General features: G+C 42.2%; 1 protein-coding gene across 6 annotated transcripts in view; it reads right to left on the reverse strand.

Annotated features, from left to right (window-relative positions):
* The window catches only part of LIMCH1 (LIM and calponin homology domains 1), a 177144-nt gene that overhangs the window by 59533 nt on the left and 100927 nt on the right, over positions 1-16684 (reverse strand). For all 6 annotated transcript variants that reach the window (XM_075066499.1, XM_075066497.1, XM_032764988.2 and 3 more), the window contains 3 exons: positions 13576-13733; positions 12915-13323; positions 7990-8211 (listed from right to left, as the gene is read on the reverse strand). In XM_075066499.1, coding sequence (XP_074922600.1) covers positions 7990-8211; positions 12915-13323; positions 13576-13733 — 789 coding nt within the window. The remainder of the gene's footprint in view (positions 1-7989; positions 8212-12914; positions 13324-13575; positions 13734-16684) is intronic.

The following is a 16684-nucleotide window of genomic DNA, read 5'->3' on the forward strand; positions in this document are numbered from 1 at the left end:
AATAATCCACCATATCTCCTTAATCTGAGGTCAACAATTTCATTTTTGTAAAGAAAGAATGAGTGTTACTTGAATGGGAAAACTGTTTACTTTGTGCTGCACAAAGGGAGGGGAAACTAACAGAATATCTACGAGAGTGGCCGTCAATTTTTTTTTTAGTTTGCTATTTAGATCCGGAATTGTTTTCTAGCTCTTTACGTCACAATCTCAAATAGAGCTACATGCAAATTAACCATTCTGAGATAGCCATAGAAGAGGGCAGTTTAAAGACAATGATGTCACTCGCCAGACAGATTAATCCCATTTCATTAATATCCATATGAATATAATTTTAAAATTAAAAATTTATGGTATTTTTGGGCATTCTCTAATTTTTAATTTTAAGAACTAAGGCTACAATTCTCACCAGGTGTGAGGATTTACATGCACAACTACCACTAATAATGGAGAGAAACTTTGAACTAATAATGGCTAAAGCCTGGGACTTGGAGCCAGGAGATCCTGGTTCTATTCCTGGCATTGCCACTGACACACCATGTGACCTTGGGCTACTTAATATCTTTGGGCCTCTGCTTCAGTTACTCCAGCTGTAAATTAGAGCTATGCCATACATACTATTCCTCACAGGCGTGTTTTGAGGTTTACTTTATCCATGTTTATAGAGCATTTTAAGATCTTCAGCTGGATCACAGGCTAGTAAAGATATCAGCTTGCTGCATAACTAGACTACAGAATTACCAGCACTTTAAATACTAATTGGAGCAAGATGTGTTCAGGTTTAAGGAATAGAGATCTGCCTAACAATTCCACATACATACCAGACACTAGCATACATGGTTAGAAATATTTCTCTCTACTGTACTTCTGGTGGGGGAGACTCATTCCTTTCCAATGGCTGCCAGGACTGGCACTGTAATTTTCTGCATCTAGAAAAAAATCTAGGCAATGGCCATGTACACCCCAAATGGTACCAGTACCGTGTAGGTCTCTCTTTTTCCCTGTCAATTTTGTTGGAATGATGCCTGGATCTGAGGTGGGACATGAATGGAAAGCTCATAAAGGGACCCCTATGCCTCTAAAAATCCATGAAGACAAGATCGTATTGGTCTATGATATGGTGCAGCTTGACCAAACTCTTCCGCATGTTCGGGCAAGAAAGCGGCATATGAAAGCAGAGCATTTTCCTCTATTGTAAATGATGCCTTGGGCCACCTGATATGCTTTAGCACAACATCGGCGCATCAAGGGAAAACATTCCAGGCAAACTGAAGAGACGACTAGTCTATTTGACAAGTGAACACCAAGGGAGCAATAATAAGAAGGGAAAAGGGGAGAGAGGCCAAAGATAATATGGGACATAACAAAAAACACAAGCAGAGAAGGTGACTGAAACTGACAATTGAGAGAAAAGGAAACAAGGACCTTCGGAGAGTAAGAAGATGAGAGAAAACCCATCCCATTAGAAATAGCACCTATTGCTGGCAGACAGAAGTGCTGCCTCCAGAAAAAAAATGCTTCCCTATTCAAAGCTTGGGAAGTGGCAGAAATAGACCAAAAGCCCTAAATCACTCAACAGAAAACAAAAACAAAACAAAAACAAGAAAAGCAGTGGAAGGTAAGAGAATGGACTAATTCAATGCTTAAAAAAATACACTTGATTTTAATTACTTGAAAATTTTTCCCAGGAAAAATCCAGAGAACTTTCTTTCCCCAGTCTACTACCTCCTCTCGGCTACTTTTCTGCCTCTCTTTTCTACCGTATTCCTATGTGAATTAGGGCCAGACATCAAATAAGGAGACCACAAGTCATTTAGAGAGTGCAGAAACTAAGTACATATTGTGCTGAATCAGGCCCACAGAAAGTGGCTCCCCTTATTTTTGGGAACTATGTACCCCACCGGTCATTTTCTACAAGGAGTAGAAGTGGGTGAGCTGCTGCCTTGGCATTCCAGAACCATCATTAATTAGTTAGAAAGGAGTCTTACAAAACCTTGAGCCTACACATACTTGCAGATCCATGCTTTATTACTACTTCATCACAGAAAACCAGTCCATAGTCTTCTCAACCATGAAAACTCCTGTGCTTCAGCTGTGCTTTATACTCCTTTTAAATATAAATCTTGACAATCTCTATTAACACCATTTTGATTTCCCATCCTATTCTCTGTGCCACTTCCCTCTACATACACACAAGTACTGCTGTCAGAAACATCTTGTCCAGGGGTCAGCAACCTTTCAGAAATGGTGTGCCAAGTCTTCATTTATTCACTGTAATTTAAGCTTTCGCATGCCAGTAATATATTTTAACGTTTTTAGAAAGTCTCTATAAGTCTATAACAGGGATAGGCAATCTGCGGCACGCGTGCCAACCATGGCACATGAGCCAATTTTGAGTGGCACGCAGGTGCCTGCCACAGTCCTGGCCCCCAGCCCCACTCAGCCCCCATCGCTGTCCCCTGCGGGGGCAGGAGGCAGAAGCTTGATTCTGTGGCAACCAAGCTTCCCTCTCCCCCACTTCTTCCCCCAGAGTGGTGATTTCCTACCCCGCCCCCTCTCCTTCCCTGCGCCAATCAGCTGATGGCCCTAGTGAGGGGGAGGGGGGAAGAGCAACAGCATGCAGGCAGTTCCCTAGAGGGGACAGAAAGAGATAGGGACAGAGCTTTGGGGAAGTGGGTGGAACAGGCATCTCTCTTCCAGTCCCCTGCCCTGAGCCGCTCAGGGCAGGGGGCTGGGAGCACCCCTATGGCCGAGCACTCCACCCCTCTGTCCTAATCCCCACCCACACTGTCTTCTGTCCTACACACCCCATGCCCCCCAGCCCTCTGCCCTGACCCTTGAACCCTTCCACACACCCAGCCTTCTGCCCTGACCCCCCTCCACACACAGCTTTCTGCCCCGCAGCGCCGATACCCCCCAGCTCTCTACCCTGACCCTTGAACCCCCACACACCCCCCATCCTTCTGCTCTGCACCCCCAGGCCTCTGCCCTGACCCCCTCCCAGCTTTCTGCCCTGCAGCCCCCATATCCCCCAGCTCCCTGCCCTGACCCTCCACACACACAGCATTCTGGCCTGCAGCCCCCATACCCCTCAGCCCTCTGCTCTGACCCTTGAACCTCCACACACCCCCAGCCTTCTGCCCTGCACCCCCAGCCCTCTGCCCTGACCCCCTACACACACTCAGCTTTCTGCCCTGCAGTCCCCATACCCCCCAGCCCTCTGCCCTGACCTCTCCCACACACTCAGCTTTCTGTCCTACACCACCCAACCTCCCCAGCCCTCTACCCTGAACCCCACCCACTCCAACACACACCCAGCCTTCTGCTCTGCATCCCCACAGCCCCATCCCTCTGCCTGACCCCCCCACACACTCAGCCTTCTGCCATGCACCCCCCCAAACACCCCAGCCGTCATCCCTGAACCCCTCCCACCGCAGCCCTCTGCCCTGACCCCTGAAACCTCCCCACTCAGGTCTGGGGTCCCGGCCACAGGCCCTGCTCAGCCCGCTGATAGTCTAGGTGAACAGAACTCCAGGCTGGCAGCGAGCTGAGCAGGCTGGCGGCGTAAGATTAGCGTTTTAATTTAATTTTAAATGATGCTTCTTAAACATTTTGAAAACCTTGTTCACGTTAAATACAATAGTTTAGTTATATAATATAGACTTACAGAAACAGACCTTATAAAAACGTTAAAATGTATTACCGGCACATGAAACCTTAAATTAGAGTGAATAAATGAAGACTCGGCACACCACTTCTGAAAGGTTACCGACCCCTGGTCTATAATATATAATTAAACTATTGTTGCATGTAAAGTAAATAAGGTTTTTAAAATGTTTAAGAAGCTTCATTTAAATTAAATTAAAATGCAGAACCCCCCGGACTGGTGGCCAGGACCCGGGCAGTGAGAGTGTAACTGAAAATCAGCTTGTGTGTTGCCTTCAGCACGCGTGCCGTAGGTTGCCTACCCCGATCTAGTAGCTCCTTTTGCTAGTAACTCCAATTCACTGTAAAATCAGCCAGGTAGTGTCAATCAGACCACATTAAGGCAATACAGTGATATGGGGTCCCATGTGGCTCCATCCCTCTACTTGAAGTGTTGGTGGTAGACACTGCAGCACAGGACCACCTTTTCCCCTCAGGAAGAGCAGCAGGGATTGCCCCCCTTCCTTCAGAAGTAGCAGAAGACAGTGCAAAGTGCATATGTAGGGGACAGGTGGAGGGGGATAACACTCAGTACCTAGCTCATCAGCTGCAATGTCTCTTTGGTGCATGAGCTAAGCATATTAGACTTTTCTCTAGCCACTCACCCACAGTCCTTTGCTGTGATGTGGGAGGCTACCTCATCCTATTTTGCGTGTAATTAACTACCTTCTGAGATGCATCGGGCAGTTCACTCCTCTTAGGGGCTATTATTTCAGGCTGTCTGCAGACTAAGGCAGACATCATTGCATTGAGTTACACTTTGCTCATGTTTTCAAGTGTTTCTCCATGACCAAGAGGATGGTGGGGTGAGGGGGGGAGAAAAGGGGAGTCATATAAAAGATGAGATTCTGATGTGATCATATGACTCCAGGAGCTAAGGTCCTAGGAACAGACCTGTCATGCTGATGCCTTATTCCAGTCTGGTGGCAATGGCAACAGGAACAAAGAAATATTTGGGTTATGAAAGATCTACAGTAGGATTAGAACATGTAAACATAAGCCCTCTGTTTCCCCAACCCTAAACAACAAACAGGTCTCCTGCCATCTTTTTTTCCCCAAGTTCAATGTATTTAGTTCCTTTCCTCACACAATATTCCCTCAACATTCTCAAACTAGTCTTGTTACCTTGCTCTGGCCACTTTCTAACCTTTGGACACTATCCTCTAAGATCAGTGATTAACAATGTAGAGAACTTTCCAAATAAGGTCTGATAAGGGCATAGTACAGAGGAATCATCATTACCTTCATTTAAAACCAAATTCCCCAGGTTATACCTATCAAAGCATCTTATTTATTTTCTTTGCAGTTGCCACACACTGTCTGTCTTTCATATCAGGTCTCATTAAACCTTTCCTCCTTTCCTCCAGGTCTCTTTCCTAGACCACTTGTGATTTAGAAGAGGAAAACATAATCTGTCTAAACAGGATTAAAACAAAATAAAAAATCCAAATTTGAATCCAGGTTTTTACACTGCCGCCTTCTGATATTTTAGCTAAGCCATTTAACTTCCTCAACCTCAATAGTCTCACTCACAAAATGAAGATTTATCACAAATAAGTTTTATTTGAATAGTTAAAAGTTTATAAAGCACTTTGAAAATGGAAATGCAAGTGTTAGGTTTTACTATTTTCTCTCTAATTTCTTCCAGCTCTCTAAAGTATAGTAGACAAGCAATTCTTTCAAAAGTGCATTTTTCTGGACATAAGAAAATTGATTTAATTAAAACTTGGTAATAGCACCTTAAAAGCTTTAGTTATTGGAACTGACCAGGCAAAAAACAAAACAAACAGAAATTGCCAATTTTTGTAAACTTTCTGATTCATAAACCGCTAAATCAAATTGTTAAAGCTATATAAAAAGCCAACAATAGCCGAATTACATCTTTTCAATCAAGTTTCAGACCCGAAGGAAGTTTTTTCATGATGTTAGTAGTCCCTGAAAATAGATTCCCCTCTCAGAAGAGTTTCCTCAACCTTAAGAATTGTGAAGTTAGTAGATTCTGCTCTTATAATATTTTATTTTCATTTGTTTCTATGTGGTAATGGATTATAATGTATCGTGTTATTATTTAGGAGTGAATTTTTATCTTGGAGGCCCATTTTGGTAATTCTCTATAGATCCCTTCCCTTTCATCTATTAGCTTCACTGGCCATAAGAAATTCTAAAGGTCTGCTCTCTCCCCCTCAACTCTTTTTCAGAGAATCTGCAATACAAAAATGAAAAGCACCATTTCAGTCTGGTCTGAAGTTAGCAAGACAAAGAAGCAAAGTAAAACAAAAGCCATCTGTATACAAACACTGACTGAAGATACTTCTCTCTTGGACAACAATAACCAAGCTGCGTAATCTTGAAAGAGCAGACCTCATATCTCTTAGCTGATTCTTAGGATATTAAGACAGCATTTTACACTTTAATTTACCACTGTGCCCCACACAGACCTGGTGCTCTTGTTATAATTGACTGACATCAGAAATGATACATCTAGTCATCAGACCCCCCTGCATTTAAATTACCTGTTACAATTATAGCTATGCAATGAAGCAGGGAATTTCTGAAAATAAAAAAATGCTAAACAACACACAACACTCCAGAATACTAACATTCTTTTGTTCGAAGCTGGAAAGCTAACACTAATTATAATGGTTTATACCATCTAATTACATTGCTGATTCAATCATGAATCTGAAATTACAAAAGCTTTACCGAGAAGAAACTCTAAAAATGGCATTGTTCGGGTGCATATTTATTCTGTTGCAAAGACTCATATGTTTACTCAGTTTACAAACCAAAAGATTATTTTGTAAACGTTAGTGCTGCAAATTCAACCTGGTATCTGAAAATTCAAGCTGTGTTCTGCCTTCTATATCATCATCACCGCTGGCAATGCAATTCTGCAAACAGAAACTGAATAGACGGAAAATTTCAAGCTACATCAATTTAGACACTTATGATATCACCTTCATTGCTGTAGAAGGTGAAGACCAAGGCAGAATAGTATCCAGCTCACTCTTCCATAGCTATATTGGTCTTGCAGTGCTAACAGGAGCAGGTGCCATTATTCACATAATTATTCTTCTGACTATAATTGTACTTTTAACTCCTTTTCAGCTGCTGCTCCCTCCAATAAAATGAGACCCCAATGTCTATCAAACATTCTCACCTCAACCTCTCTATGGACAGTGGTAATCCTCATCCCCACGTAGGTCCAATTCACTATCCCCCCCAAACCAACCTTCACTCTGCCACCAGCCTGCCTTCCTGTTATCACCACTCTTGGCTTCAAACCAGCTCCTTCTGACAATCCCAGGTCTGCGCTCTTGACATAATCTGGTTTCCCACGCTTGTTCCTGACCTCATGGTTGGGTTTAGAACCAGCACTAGGAGAAGAGGGTCCACTGCAAAGAATGAAAGCCAGGGATGAAGCAGATTTTCCCATCCCAGGGAGGTGGGATGAATCAAAACCCCATCCCCAGTACAGTGGCTCTGGCCAATATCACGAAATTTAGGGAAAAGTAGCACAGTACCGTTCCTAGCTTTTGTCATTTTTGTAGTGTTCTTGATTTTGTATCTTTAATACATGGTGAAAAGGTCAGATTCTCCCAACCCCCAATTTGTTTACACTCATTTTTTGTGCTTTTTGTGTAGGATAGTCCTTGCTTTATTTTGTTTTTTACATTGTGCAGCATCTAGAGACCTGTTGTGATATGCTCCCATTGTTTTCTGCCCTGCCCCTTAAAATAGCAAGAGAGATGAAAAGTTACAGTTGGTCTCTTTGTTTAGGTGGTTGGGAAGCAAACTCACCCAATGTATTTCAATAATTTATCGCCTTTTTGATAAAGGAATAGAGACAATCTGAATGCAAAAATTGCCAAACATTAACATCCTCTTGTTTGAATCTGGAGAACTTCAACTAATTACAATGGCTCACACACTCTAATTATGTTGCTGATCTAATAAGCTAACATCAGCAGAAGAGCTGAATAAATTTTCACAATAGCTGAGACAGACAGTCAGTCTCTCAGTGGGACATAATGAAACATGCCAGCTGATTTAAAGCACACTTATCAGTTGCATGGTATACAAAACCAAAAGCCAACTGCAATGTTCCTTTACCTTCCTAAAGCAGAAACACTAAAATTTAAGAAGTATAAATGCTTCTGACCTGGACAGATCCTGGAATTAAAACAAATTTAGCCCCTTGGCTTTCCATTAGCTAGTGGTTAAACCCATTATGCAAAAGAAAACATGCAGAGAAAACATAGCTGATACGTTTTTTTTTATTCTTACTGTCAGCTCTCTGTGCACAGTGTGAGTGGCAGGCCTCTTTAAACTGAGCTCAATGCTAGTGGTGTCCTGCTTCAGTTCCACCGGGGATCCATCCACTCTGGCCACCCCTTCAAACTTTGGAGATCTTCTTAGTAAAGGAGCAAATATCACTGTTGTACATTCTTTATCCTTCTCTTCAAGTCCATTGAAAGTTTCGCCATTCATGCTGACTTTTCCATCTACCTGCAGAACAATAAATAAATACTCTGAGGAAATAACATAAGAACAGTCGTACCAGGTCAGACCAAAAGGTCCATCTAGCCCAGTATCCTGTCTGCCGACAGTGGCCAGTACCAGGTGCCCCAGAGGGAGTGAATCTAACAGGCAATGATCAAGCGATCTCTCTCCTGCCATCCATCTCCATCCTCTGACAAACAGAGGCTAGGGACACCATTCCTTACCCATCCTGGCTAATAGCCATTTATGGACTTAACCTCAATTAAATTTTATCAGTTCCTTTTAAAACACTGTTATAGTCCTAGCCTTCACAACCTCCTCAGGTAAGGAGTTCGACAAGTTGACTGTGCGTGTGTGAAGAAGAATTTCCTTTTATTTGTTTTAAACCTGCTGCCTATTTAATTTCATTTGTGACCCCTAGTTCTTGTATTATGGGAATAAATAAATAACTTTTCCTTATCCACTTTCTCTACATCACTCATGATTTTATATGCCTCTATCATATCACCCCTTAGTCTCCTCTTTTCCAAGCTGAAGAGTCCTAGCCTCTTTAATCTTTCCTCATATGGGATCCTCTCCAAACCACTAATCATAACACAGAAGATCAAGGTGGCAAGTATTTTTCATTAATAAAGAATCTATATAATACTAACAATGATTTAGCACAAAATGAAAGACAGTCCCTGCCTTGAAGAGTTTACAACAACAATACAGACACTCAGGAGATAGGATCACAAGATATCCAGGAAGAAAAGATAAACTTTTTCTCTCCCATAAGTTGTAAACACACTTTTGTGGGCATTAACATAAAAAGTGTTTCTTAAAGAGAAAAGAATCAAGGGGGTGGCTCAGTCAGTAGGGAAAATCAGGGAATACTAGGGATGGGGAAGCTTCAATAAAAACCAAAAGAGGAGAGTGAGAGAGAGAAACTAATGAGGTGTGACCCTCAAGACCTCAGTAGATCCTAATTCACAAGTGATGAAATAATTAAAAATCCACAGGATACCTCAAATTTTAGGCAGAGTTCTAAACAAACAGGATGACTTGGAAATATGGCTTCACAGTACATTTTCAAGTTACTGCACTAAACTTTAAAGGATGCCTATACTGAATCCTTTAGTTATGCAGAGCATCACAGAGAGGCAAGAATGCACACGCATCTACAAACTATACCAATGAACTGCTATGGAATCAGCTGGTCTCATCTTAATACTAGGTGGACTGTGTACTCTGGAGCACAGTAGCTTTATGTTTAAAAGATCAAAAGCAGCAGAACTCAGCCAAGTATTCCTTTGCCCCACTACTCATAAGGGAGAAAGCCTGAAGCCAGCTCCCCATCCCCATCAAACAAGGGTTTGGAAACAAAGTTCCAGTAGGCTGGGAGGAAGGGGGGCAGAGAGGGATTCCCCTCTTCTCCCCAGAGAAGAAAACAGACATGTCACTCTGCCTTCCTCACTAGATGTCAAATGGACAATATCTACTAAAAATACACATCAGAAAAGAGTTAGCTATTTGATTCTCAAGGTAAAGAAGTTGCAGTTCAAGCTATCTTGGTCCCCCTTCTCAGCATTCATAACCCTACACTGAGGAGAAACGAATTAGGGATCAAGCTGGTTCTAACCACATCTTCTTTAGCTTGATCATGTCACTGACTTTCCTTTAGCTCATGACTTTTTTAAAACAAAGTTCACATTTATTAATACCACTATTAGATTTTGAATTAGGGTAGCACCTAAAGGGTCCAGTCAGGATCCAAGCCCCATTGTGTAAGTCACTGTATGTACATATAGTGAAGATTTCTGCCCCACAGAACTTACAAGCTAAGTATGATGAGACACAACAGATGGATACAGTAGATACAGAAAGCGCAAGGTAATAGTGAGCTGATGTTATGATCAGCATAATAAGCATTGAGTGTTTTGCAGGCATGAAGGCAAATTGAGTTTTAAGGAGAGATTTGAAGGAGGATAATGTAGTGGTTTTGCAGATTTGCTTAAATGGAGCTCCATCCATCAATAAGGAGCATTATGGGAAAAAAATGAAAAGATGTTTGAGGGAAAAATTGGACTTCTGGGCAACAAAGGCTGTTACTGCTGGCAAAGAGATCACACAGATCAATGCCACATAAGAAATGGGTAGCATGGGCCATGTGAAATGTTTTGAGATGGCTAATCACAGGTACTATATAAATAAAAATGTAAATACAAATTCAGAGGCAAGCCATTCCATGGAACATTATGTTTTAGAGTACTATTCAAAATCGATGCAAAGAACGTGAAGGACAGGGAACAGGTCTTTTCAATAAACTGAAACATTTGAAGTGGCATACAGTTTCCCTCACCTCTCAATTCTTCTCCATTCAGCTACCCTTGGTTTACTTTTTTTAGTCAACTGTTTGAGTAGAACCCTCCTGGAAAGCAACTCAACTTGGCGTACACAACCAACTCTGGACCAAGAGCAAACTGCACTTTCTGCTGACTTTTCCTGTTTGTATGATCAGTCAAGACTATGCTCCGTACATTAGGGAAATTCATTAAAGGCCAAATGTTGCCAGGAAGTGGGTATTTTTTGTGAGATGCTCAGTGCCCTCAAGTCCCAGTGAAAGCAGTGAGGGTCGAAGGTGCTTAGCACCTTACAAAAATTGGCTTTAAATGGGGAAAAGCAACAGCGCGAACAGCAGATTTTAATGTGCATGTCAAATGTTATCGTTATGCAGTAAAAAAAGACAACCTCCCCATCTCTCCTATCACCACCATCGTCTGCCCAAGTCATTACTACTCACAGTTTAATTCTGAATACAAATGTTGGCAGGTCTTGAACCCACAAGTCCTCTGGGATTTTGTTGTATTATCTACTAGACAGGTTATAAAAGCTTTTAAAAATAAAAAAGCCAGAAAAATACTGGCTAGTTAAGCCATCCATTTTCATGTCTCTGTTTAGACTAAAACATTTCTCTATTTACACAGGGAGGAAAAGCAAATGTTTGAATGATCAGAACAGATGCCCTGGTTGCAGAGTTAAACAAACATTCCCCTCCTCCTGATCTGGAGCGAGTCAACATACTGTCATCATGGCAAAGCATCATAAATATATCAGTGTTTTAATTTAAACAGGGTAAAGCAATTGTATAACAGTTCTTTTTTGGATAATTCTTACTGAGATAGATCACATTGTCCCGCATAAAGCAAGCAGCTAAGCTCTGAGCAGACTTAGTGTGTTCTCTTTAGTTTGTCTACATATACCTGCTTCTTCCCTTTATTTTCATCCTATGAATTTTTTAAAAATAGTCAGGATCAGAAGCCAGAGAAAGAGCCATGTGTCATGCAAGAGGAGCTGTTAAATTCAAACTTCAAGAGGCTGATCAAGACAATTGAGGAAAAATGGAGTTACTAGTTTTATATTTCAGCAAATCAACATGAATCCTCTGGCAGTGAACACCAGAAAAATATATTTCAAGATATAAAATATTAATCTAGCATCACAGGAATGTATTTTGCTTTATACATGAAGTAAAGACACAATTTCTGTTCCAAGGAAATTACAATGGAAACTGAGTACAACAAGACAAGCACCAGGACAGCTGACATCATGCAAGAAGAGGAGAGGAAGAAATATGCTAATTTAGGTTAAGGGGTTGCTTGGATAGCACATTGCACCTCATGTGAATTAAGGGGGATAGAAACTTTTTATTTTTATTTATAGGGAATTAATTTAGGATTAGAGCAGGAGGGTGGATCATGTCTTAGGGGAGAAAAACTTAATTGTGCATTGATGATCTCATTCAATGGTATTTTAAGGTTTCTTTCTTTTTCCATTTGCTAATTTAAAACCTATATAGGAGAATGCTTTATATTCTAATCATCAGCCATTACAAATCATTATGGTTAAGACAGGTAAATGCTGCCCTGGAGAATGGGATTCTGTCCTGCCTCTGCCACAGAGTTTCTCTGTAATGCTGGGCAAGTCACTTAAAACAAACATTTCACAAGTGGTCACTCATGGTGTGTTCCTCATTTTCTGGGTGCCTGACTTGAGCCCCCCGAGTCTGATTTGCAGAAATGCTGATCGCACACAGTTGCAACTGAAGTCAATGGGAGCTGTGTTTTGAATGTTGAAAGTGCTCAATAATGCTAAGAACTCTGAAAAATCAAGCCCTCGGCATCTCACCTTGGGCATTCAGAATTAATGAATCTTTTCCCTTAAATTTCTCTGTGCCTCATTTCCCCATCTGTAAAAGGGGGATAATAATACCTCTTCATCTCAACAAGGTGTTGTGAAAATAAATCCATTAATATTCAAGCACTCAGACAGTACAGCACCACAGAAAAGCCATAAAAAAGCCTATAAAGAAATTAATATGCCTGTCTTCAGAGCAGGGTTTGACTAGAATGAGGTAAAAAATTCAACCTGAGGCACACATCTGGCATGGAAAATTTCAGTCTGAATGGTTAAAGATTCACAAAGTTACAAGCAACTGAAAACAGGGTCTTATAATGTTAAGTGTGAGGCAACCTTAATAATAGGCAAAGCTGCCAATACCCCCCATCCATTTTTCTCTCACCACAAAAAAACAAAATGATGAATTTTGTAATGTATGAGTATGTTGCTTCCCATATTCCTTAATTGTCTTTCACATTTATGAATTCGTGTGACGTATGTTGGTGTTCCTTTGGCATTTAATTGATTTTGACCAGTGGAAGGCATCCTACCTTAAATGTTTTCAAGACCTGTTGCGTGTTTTTGGGTTGTGCGTAAGGCTTGGGTGTCAGCATAGGCACAGCCTTGGAGACAACAGTTTTGCTTGGAGATGTTTGGCCTGTTGAAACAGTGGCTTCTGATTCACTGATGGGAACAATGGTTGCTTCAATAGTGGCAGTGTATTTTGGAGGAGGCAGCGATTGTTGCCGTAAGTATCTCATAGGATTTGGGTCCTTCGGTGGTGATGATGAATTTGGCTCCACTGAATGGCTTCTTTCCAGAATTTTTGGCATCTCTAAATGTTCAAGGACAGCTTCGCTAATGGTGAACCTTTCAATGTATTGTTGGAGAATGCTCTCCGCTTCCTCACGTGACCTGGCATTCTTGTAGGCTTCGTGCAGCTCCTTTTCTCTTCTCTCTCTGTGTGGGAGGCAACACAAGACAGATTACCAAGCAAAGAGAGAATTACCCATGTGCACCAAGCCTGAGGTGAAATTTGTGCCAAATTCTCCTCTACAATGCACACTACAGTGATTATGCATAACTGTAAGAGTAGCTCATTTCTTTCCTCAGGCATGATGTCCCCACTAAAAGCAGAGCAACAACTACACAAAACATTCGAAGCATACGGTATTCTTAAATATGCAACTGCACTTCCATAGAACAACCTACTTCTCCTCCACAATTTCTCTGTAAGTCTTGATACTTTTCCTTCGCTCACTTGTTCCATCACCACCACTCAATAACCTTTCCATCTTCTTTCTCTCTGCTTCTTTTTTAATTAGGTCCTGCGAAGCGCTTCTTCTCCGACTTTTCCACCGTGCCAGATCCTATACCAGAAGGGAACACACATGCATATTCAGAGCTTTAGAACACTAGTTACAGAAATGATCAGCTGTGAGGCAGTTACTTAACCAACCATGGAACACCTCAATTGACAGTTGACTACTCAATAACTGAATGACTCCAGCTGTAGACTGATTTCACATACCTAAATGGCCAACAGTGTAACAATCCTTAATTTTAAAAAAAAGTGATAAAGAAAATTAATAATTTTTTTAAAATAAAAAAAATTGATTGACTATTTCTGTCAGTGGATTTCATTATAGTTTCCACATCTTTGCCAGTTCATTTTTTCCCTATTGGTCATGTCACTAATCTTAATTTGCAATGGGACTGTTGTGACTTTCTAGTGCTGCAGTCCTGTATTAACTGAAAACATTGAGAAGTCGTTATCCAAAGATCACCATATTAATCTTTAGTCTTCACCCTAATGACTCTGGGGAAAACCCTGGTCACTACAGCAAGAAGAATAAACAGATTTGGTATAGAGCGAGCGTTGGAAGGTGGAAATCACAATGATTCAAGAGGATGAAATCCTCTTCCTGGATCATGGAGATCAGTGGGCCTCTTCTTTTACCCCCTGTTGCAGTCTCAGGGTAGTAACCTTCCTTGTTACTCTGCAACTTCTCCACCTATAAGTTGGTTAGTATATCCACAACTCTGAGGATTCACTGACTGTTCCATCCCTATGTGAACAAAGTAGCCATGAGCTGGGGTGACGAAAACCTCAAAGAACACAGCCCATGTCATATGTTCCTTGCATCCTCTTTGGTTCATGAATTCAGAGCCTTTTGTGGCCACAGAGGACTATGGAAGAAGATCTGTCTCTATATTAGATACTAGAATGTTATCAACACTGTAAAATCAGTAAGGCAATGTTCCAAAGCTATAAAACTATTTTGCAGCCAAATATTACACAGCCAAGTTTTATTTTAAGAAAACAGCTTGATATTCATATATAAACAATAGGAAGGACATATTGGTCACTCTGAGAACTAGTTTAACACTATTACAAAATTAGCGTACAGAACATATTTCAAGTATTTTTAGCAAGTTATGGTTTAAAAGAAAAACAGCATTACTATACAGACACTTGTTTCAAACATTATTTCATGAACTACACAGTTTTCTAAATGGCACTTCAGTCCAGAAGAGATGGTTACCTTTTGTAGCTATCATTCTTTGAGATGTGCTGCTTTGCTCATGTCCATTCCACTGTGGTGCGTGTGCTCGCCAGCGCTAGAAGTTTTTCCCTCTGTGATATCCATAAGGGACTGGCTCTGGCACCCTCTGGAGTGATGTGCATATGCACCAATATAAGGGGCACCGCCAGATCCCTACTCCCTCAGTTCCTTCTTGCCAGAACTCTGATAGAGGGGAAGGAGAGTAAGTCATGGAATGGACATGAATAACACATCTCAAAGAATACCAGTTATGAAAGGTAACCGTCTTTTCTTCTTCGAGTGCTTGCTCACGTCCATTCCCTTGTAGGTGACTCCCAAGCAGTGCCACTGGAGGCCGGCAGGAGTTCATGGATATGTTGATTGCAACAGAACTCTGCCAAATCCAGCATCATCTCTCACTTGCTGGGTGATGGCTTAATGTGTGGTGAACATGTGTACTGAAGACCAGGTTGCAGCCCGACAGCTGTCCTGGATAGGGATGTCCATCAGGAAGGCAGCCAAAGACGTCTTAGCCCTAGTCGAGTGAGCCTTCACCATCGGTGGAGGCACAGCCTGCACCAACTCGTAACAAGTAGGGATGCAGGTGGCGATCCAATTCAAAATCCTCTGAGAGGACACCAAAAGGGCTTCAACCTGTCAGCTATCGTGATAAAGAGCTGGGTCGATTTGTAGAAGGGCTTGGTGCATTCCAGATAGAATGCCAGGGCATGCCTGACATCTGAGTGTGCAGCTCCCTCTCCTCATTGGTCATTTAAGGCTTTGGACAGAACACCAGGAAGAAGATATCCTGGTTGACATGGAAATGCAACACCACCTTTGTCAGGAAGGCCGGATGGGGCCGCAATTGGACCTGGTCCTTGTAAAATACCATCTATGGGGCTTCGAAGTGAGGGCTTTCATTTCGGAGACACATCTCACCGGGGTAATAGCTACAAGGAATGCAACTTTTCACAAGTGGGAAAGGGAACAAGAAGCCATAGGTTAAAAGGGCAGACCCTTGAGCCTGAAGAGGACCAGGTTGAGGTTCCATTGAGGAACTGGGTCCCAGACCGGTGGAAAGAGTCTTTTAAGGCCTTTCAGGAATCTGATCGACATCTCATGTGATAACACCAATCTACTGTGGATGTGAGGATGGAAGGCCAATATGGCAATCAGGTGAACCTTGATTGAAGAGGTGAGACCCAGGAGTGCCGCCAGCTTTCTTGGCACCCTAGGCTCCAGAAGGTCCCGCCCCCAAAATACCACAGATGACCAGGGCAGCCGAAAATCCGGCCGCGCAGTCACCACCCCCCAAATGCTAGCACCCTAGGCGACTGCATAGGTCACCTGATGGGTTGCGCCAGCCCCGGTGAGACCTTGGTGTTTTAAGTGAAGCAGGTAATCCAGGGTGGACTGCAGAGATGACTGGGTCAGGGAGATATTCCCCTCCGACACCCAGCAGGAGAAACGCTTTCATTTTGCCAGGTAAGTTGCTCTGGTGGAGGGCTTTTTGCTCTCCAAGAGAACCTGCTGTGCCTGACTACAGCAGGCTTGTTCATCTGGATTCAGTCACGCAGCATCCAAGCTGTGAGGTGCAGAGAGGTGAAGTGAGGTTCGGGTGCAGGAGTTGACTGCGATCCTGTGAGAGGAGGTCTGGGTAGCTGGGAATTGGCCATTGGACTGCTACAGCCAGGTCCATGAGCATGCCGAATCAATGCTGGTGAGGCCATGCTGGAGCGATCATAATGACCTGTGCCTTGTGCCTCTTGATTTTT

This window comes from Chelonoidis abingdonii, chromosome 5, assembly GCF_003597395.2.
Source record: "Chelonoidis abingdonii isolate Lonesome George chromosome 5, CheloAbing_2.0, whole genome shotgun sequence".
Classification (NCBI taxonomy): Eukaryota; Metazoa; Chordata; order Testudines; family Testudinidae; genus Chelonoidis; species Chelonoidis abingdonii.